At 36.8% G+C, this 6856-nt stretch overlaps 1 protein-coding gene across 1 annotated transcript; it reads left to right on the top strand.

Moving 5' to 3' along the window:
* Window positions 1–203: 203 nt before the first annotated feature.
* LOC117111087 (ankyrin repeat domain-containing protein 50-like) lies at window positions 204–6648 on the top strand. The gene is made up of 2 exons (XM_033253970.1): window positions 204–296; window positions 1860–6648. The coding sequence occupies exon 2, from the start codon at window positions 1899–1901 to the stop codon at window positions 4413–4415; it is 2517 nt and encodes an 838-aa protein (XP_033109861.1). The 5' UTR covers window positions 204–296; window positions 1860–1898; the 3' UTR covers window positions 4416–6648.
* The last annotated feature ends 208 nt before the right edge of the window (window positions 6649–6856 follow it).

Here is a 6856-nt window from a genome sequence, read left to right as displayed (position 1 = left end):
ACGAAGGGGTGTGGCTAGCCACTCTATTCATCCCCCTCTATATCCACCAATTGGGCGGGTGTGGGGGGGGGGGGGCGGCCTACCGGCTGGTCCCCCGCCCCTTGAATCCGCCTATGAAATATTAAAAGGTATAGAAAATTACAAAATACTGTAATGAACACATAAAAGTAAGCACGCCACCTCTCGGCGAATATGATAGGAATTATGAAATAGGGTATTCATGAAATAATGCAGAACGATTACCTAATCGGGGAGTTCCGAGGTTGGCCTAGTCTATTGTTCTTTTTTCTGATTCCGTAAGTGTAATATTTGATGTTTTTTTTTCATCTGTATTATGAAATTACATGTTTTTAACTCAAAATTGTTACTTTGTTATCCTACCAACGTGGAGGTTTTCATAGTAACTCCACAGAGTGCTGGCTATGCCCAGCCCAGGGCGTCTGCCATGAAGAGGTTATTTAGCCTGAGTGAGATGCTTAGGCCTATGCTGAATCAGTGGCTAGCAAAGGCTGTGCCCTATGGCTATGCTAGGCCTGTCTGGGGTACTTGGCTAGAAAACAGTAGGCAAGGAGTGATCGGCTTTGCCAAATACAGCACCACTGAGCCTAGCAAACCGAAATAAAAGATACAACAAAACAATACAAGATAGAAAATTGGAATTATTTTTGTTAACTTGTTTGTAGTTAGTACATGTACATAAATTGCTTTATTTGATATATAGGCCTAGGCCTATCATAAACCAGAATTTCATCAACACATTTTTTGAAAATAATGCCTGATTTGCATGCAAAAATTTAGGCCTCGTGCTATCTCTCAACATTCAGCCCATACTGTAAAGTATTTTAATTGGGAGGATAAATGATACTTCAAAAACTAATTTGTATGAAAGTGAAAAATTGCTAGGTAAATGCATGCGCAGAACCGTAACTACTGCATAATACATTGGTTATTAAATTAAGGTTTAGGTCAAGGCCAAATTTTTGGTAAAACCTGCATGAAAAATGACCCTTATTTTCTAAAATGCGTGGACAGATTTCTAGACCTAATTTTTGCAGAGGATATTTTTCACGCATGTCTTATTTTACAGTCTGGTATACAACCAATGTATTAGGCAGTAATTCAGGTTCTGCGCACCTATTTTCCTAGCGATTTTTCGCACAAATTTGCATTGGTTTTAGCGATATCCTCCGCGCAAATGAAATACTCTACAGTGTGAATATGAGATTTGGTTTCTAGGCTAGATATAGGGCTAAGCCCGGTTGCCTCCTTACCCAAAATTTATACAAAAATCAAAAAAATAACAATTAAAATCATTGGAACAATCTATGACATATTAATTACAAACTGTCATTATTGAATCAGGTTAAATTAAAACCTTATTTTTTTTAGAATTAGCTATAAATACAGACATTTTTATAGGCCATGGTTACTGTTCAGTGGCAGGTCCAGGAGTTTGAAATAGAGGGGACCCAGGGAGGGACTTTCGCATATGGACGGCTATACCACCTCGGGCCCATCATGGTTGGGGGCTGAGATAAGAAAATATATGATTATTGCACCTCTAGATGGCCGGAATTGGCACTCTCAGATTTTAATATAATTTTCTTTTTTTCTCCATTTTTATAATTTTTAAAAATGTAGGGGGCCAGGGCTGGTTGGGCCTCCTACCCCACTCTTCAATCTGCTACTGCTGCTCTAACAATTCTGTGTAAATATGAGGTGCTGATTGGTGGAGCTGGCTTATACCTGCCTTAAACTTCAGACTCAATATCTAATTATAGCATGTCATAGCCACTTAAAAAAAAAAAAAATTTAATGCTCATTCTCTTTAAATAATTTAAATTCTTTTTAATTTACAGGTTAATACAATTTTCAATTTCATACTAAACCCTAAAGACATGGATGAGTCTACATTTTTATCAAGGGTTCGAGAAGGCACAGCAACTGTTGAAGACTTAAATGAACTGATTTCAATAAATGGAGATGTAAATGCCATTGATCCCTTTGGCAATAGTGCTCTTTTGTACTTAGCTTCAAATAGGAACAGTGAGAATAGAAACAGTGAGTTATTTACATCATTGGTAAGAGCAGGAGCAAATGTAAACTTCAAGAACAAAGATGGATGGACTCCGCTAATGAAAGCAGCTGCAAACAACAATGTTGAATACATTAAGTGTCTTGCCTTAAACGGAGCTCACATGAATATAACTACATTTCAACAAGAAACAGCAGTGACAATTGCAGCAGTAAGAGGCAACAAACCTGCCCTGGAGGCTTTGTTGCAGCAAGGTGCTTGCAAGTACCACGAGGCTAAGCAATTCACTGTCATCAATTTACCAACATTAGCTCTTGCAATTTTCCAAGGGAGTAACTTGGAGTCAGCTGTAAAGGATACAGCAGAAAGTCTTAAAGAAATGAGTAAACATGAAATGTTTGTTCAGAGCTGTCTTGACTTTGGATTTAGTGCTTTACATTTGGCAGCAATATCAGGTGTTCTTAATCTTGATAAATTGCTTGGAAAGGGTCTTGAAGTTGATCCATTAACAGAAGAAAGAAGAACCCCATTGATGTTGGCAGCACAGAGTGATAATCTACCAGCTGTGAAATGGTTCATTGGACATGGAGCAAACATCCAATCATCTGATAAATTTGGTGTGACCTCTTTACATTTAGCAACTGCTAATGGACACTCTAAAATAGTAGAGTATCTTCTTACAGAAGGTGCAGATGCTGATGCATTAGATAGTACTGGTTTGACTTCATTAATGTTTGCGACATATTTTGATCATAAAGAAATCATTAGAATTCTATTGAGTAGTGGATCTGATACATCCATAGGATCCAAAGCAGGGATTTCAGTCTTACATATTGCAGCATTTCAGAACAATAAAGATGTTATTGCACTCTTTGTATCCAAAGGCCTTCCACTGGATGTTGCAACTGAAGATGGTCGCACAGCATTGATGTATTGTATTCCTAAAGACTGTAAGGAGGCTTTGGGGACTTTAATTTCTGCTGGAGCAGATATAAATGCTACTGACATGAATGGATGGACAGCACTTCATTACTCTTGCATTATTGGAAATGTCAATATGGCGTTGATTCTTTTAGAAAAAGGTGCCAATGTTAATATAGTGGCTCAGAAGACGCCAACAAAAGACATTTTGGAAGATGAGTTGAAACTAAACTCTTCAACCCCAGAAGAAGTTAATAAAAACTTTGTTGGTGTACAGTGGACACCTCTGACTTTAGCTTGTGTGCTTAGCAAGGTAGAGGTTGTAAAACTGCTTCTCAGATATGATGCAGGTGCTGATGGCAAGGTACAAAATGCTTTGTTAAGTTGTATAGGGGGTGCTGTACTTCAGAAATTTGGCTATAATCATGATGTTGATAATGGCAACTATGCAGACATTGTGAGCTTACTGGTTGGACATGGTGCTGATGTTGATTGTAAAACAGATGATGGAAGTTCAATGTTAATGATTGCAGCTACCCATGGATTAGAAAGCATTGTTGTCAGACTTTTGGAGTTAGAAGCTGATGTTTTGTATAGAAAAGAGAGTAATTCCACTGCTTTGGGACTAGCTTCTCGGAATGGTCAAGAGAGGGTGGCTAAAATTCTGCAAGACTGGATTGTGAAAGTGCGACCACAGAGTCACAGCCGCGACAACTTTGATGAAGTTGATGCAGCATCCGTTGGTCCAGAACCAGCCATAGAAGTAATTGATCAATTACAGTTTGCCATTCAGGATATAAATCGAGCCATGAGTCATATGCAGGTTGCCATGCGAACTCAGGTGTCACCAGGTGGAGATCCAGCAATTGCCACTTACACCTCTGCTCTTGGTTACCAACTGAAGAACTTTGGAAGCTTCCTTACTGGTCAAGTAGATGAGGTTGACCCACAAATTGAAGAACTTGCTAATAACCTCGGTCCAGAGTGGAAGCAGTTGGCAATGTATTTAGGATTTAACAGCTCTCAAGTTAGTCAGTTTGATTCAATTCCAGAGAATATCTCAAAAAGAATTACAGCAATGTTGATGAGATGGCAGAATACAGTTGCAGATAAACAAGAACGTGATAGAAATCTTTCAGCATCACTTAGGTATAGTAATCGCTATGATCTTGCTGAAAAAATCACAAAAACCGAGGTGCCAAGACCAAGTGAAAACATTCTAATGAGACTCTCCAAAAATCTCAGCAAAGAATGGACAGATGTTGCTGTACATTTGCGGGTAACTAGGGATAATGTTGAGCAGATACGGATGCAGCATCAACGAGTTGAGGATCAAATTTTTGAGATGTTATTGGTATGGGCTCGTGGACCGATGCCAGACCATTGGGAGTCAGTGCTTAGATCTGCATTAAACAAATTAGAGCGAAACGATTTAATTGTAATTCTATCCGAACGTTAACATGGCGTAATGTGGTTTTCTACTGTATGGTAGATGTTACAGTAATTGAAACCCATTCCTGTCATCATTTTTGGACATAGTTCTATAGAGTATTGCCATCAAGTACCATTCATTCACAACAAGATGTTGATGTTACACTGTAGTTCAAGCCCATTCCTGACATTGCATATTCCAAGTTTTGATTTCAGTGTGATTTGTTTTGCTATTAAATAGGCATAGATACATATTCCTTTGCATTGCAGTATTAGTTCAGTAGTGTCCTTTTAATATTGAATATTATGTTATTATTTGTACTGCATAGTGCGATATTCAATATGTGTGGATTATTGTAATAGTAGTGCACATTTTGTTTTAAACTGCAATTAACAAGAATGGCACATTTAAAAAATGTTCAGAAGATATACAAAGCTGAACTTTATTATCATAATAGCTTTAAACCGTCCTATAGACAGGTGATTATGGACAGACCTTTTGGCAAAGATGAAGACGTACCCATCACTGACAAATGCTGAATGGACACACTGGGATCTGAGTTGGTACGCTACCTTGTATAAGTGCACAAGCAACTTAATCTATATTTTCTTAAGGAATTTTATACAATGTCAATACTGCCCAATAGTTAGCCATCACACGACAACGCCCACTCCCTAAGTTTCATTATGAGACCTAGTTATTTTAAGTGTAACTGGACCCTGTGGGGAGGGAGCATATCTACTGAACAGGATACCCAGTATAGGAAGAACAAGAGCGACCGCTCACCGGTCCGGATGTTCTTTTACTCTTAAATATGATACAGGTGCAAGTTAATATATTGGAGGTTTTGGAAGAGCAAATAAGTTCAAACATTTTTAATAATTAGGATGTTCATTTGTACACAAAAATATTATTTAGAATGTTCATTTGTACAAGATTAAAATATCTTAAAATCAAAAAAACTAAAATTTCTTAAAATTGGGGGAAAATAATTGAATACCAAGACGCGATTCAAACTCACAACCTTAAGTTCTTTAGAAGATATTCTTAACCAACTGCCCCATCCATGGGATGTGCCCTATTTGTGGCAATGGCAGTAATGTACAGTCTTTCCTGAAACCCCTATTTTGTTTTGTAGGTGTTGGGGGAACCCTGGGGCCCAACTTAAAGGGCGATGAACGTTTGTTGGAAATCACCTCTAGTTTATGTGTAAAAAATTTCATGTACGTCCATTCTAAACAACGCTGGGCGCTTTTGAAGTTTTTTGGTAACAAGAACAAGCACAGGAACAGGAACAGGGCTCTGGACCTGAATTTATCTATCTGAACTTAGCAAATGTCTTTAAGTCAAATAAGTTAAGATGCCCCTAAGCAAATATCTTAAGCTGATTTATTAAACTGATTTATTAAACCATCTTAGTACAATTTTAGCTTAAAAATCGTCATCGATGGTGCATGCGTACAATCGTCTTTTTAATTTTAAGCAATCTTTAAGCTTAGTAATATTGATAAATCTGATTTAAGCAAAAAAATTGACTTAAGATGAATTTTAGCTAATTTGTAGTTTGATAAATCCAGCCCCTGGGGTCAGCTCCTTGCACGGACCCAAACAAATGAAATAAATAAAACCCAGACTATATACAAAATCAACAACTCTTCACATGGCCACACCACACGTAACATGAGAACATGAATGCGTGCAGACGGGGGAATGGGCTAGGCCAGGCTAGGCTAGACCAGGCCAGGCCAGGCTAGGGAACACAGTGATGCTAATTTGCCTTAAAATGCAACATGGAATCCAAAAATTGTGTTCTAAAGTCTCTTTGATTGATGGGTAAGATTGTAGGAAGCTCATCTTCGTAGGAAATAATTATAATCTGTATTATTTATTGCTATTAATGGTTTTTATTTTGTGATGTCCAAATACTGACTAGTACTTTGATACTTATATTGAAATAGTACTTATAAAATTAAATTCAGTTGACATTATTAAGTATTAAGCAACAGAGATTAAGTGATATATTACAATGTGAATATATATTCTGATAATATGTATGTGATTAATGCTCAAGTAGTTTTACTGAAAGTCGCATTAAAAGTTAACTAATAAGACATAACTACTGTATACCAAAAAGGCGATGAATGATGTGACCATTCAAAGACACTTTTGAGAGACACTTCACACACATCAATTCTGTATATAATTTTTGTGCAAAAGTATGAGTTCATTGATCCAATTAAAAAAGTGCATTAGAATTCCAGCCAATATATTTTTCTTGTGATATGGGATAATAAAAAAATTTTTTATTATCATCATCTTTATCATTATTACCGTATTATCATCATTATTATTATTATTATTATTATTATTATTATTATTATTGTTAATATTATTATTATTTATTTTTATTTGTTACAGACCCAAGCACCTGCAATGCCAGTATGTTCGTCCCTTTAGGAATTCTTCAT

This window comes from Anneissia japonica, unplaced genomic scaffold (assembly GCF_011630105.1).
Source record: "Anneissia japonica isolate Jap-2015-1 unplaced genomic scaffold, ASM1163010v1 scaffold288251_len47204_cov154, whole genome shotgun sequence".
Taxonomy (NCBI): Eukaryota; Metazoa; Echinodermata; class Crinoidea; order Comatulida; family Comatulidae; genus Anneissia; species Anneissia japonica.
This window is presented reverse-complemented; position numbering and strand designations above follow the sequence as displayed.

What these genes read in the sequence shown, in the direction of transcription:
- LOC117111087 (XM_033253970.1), top strand. Translation starts at nt 1,899, where the DNA reads ATGGATGAGTCTACATTTTTATCAAGGGTTCGAGAAGGCACAGCAACT.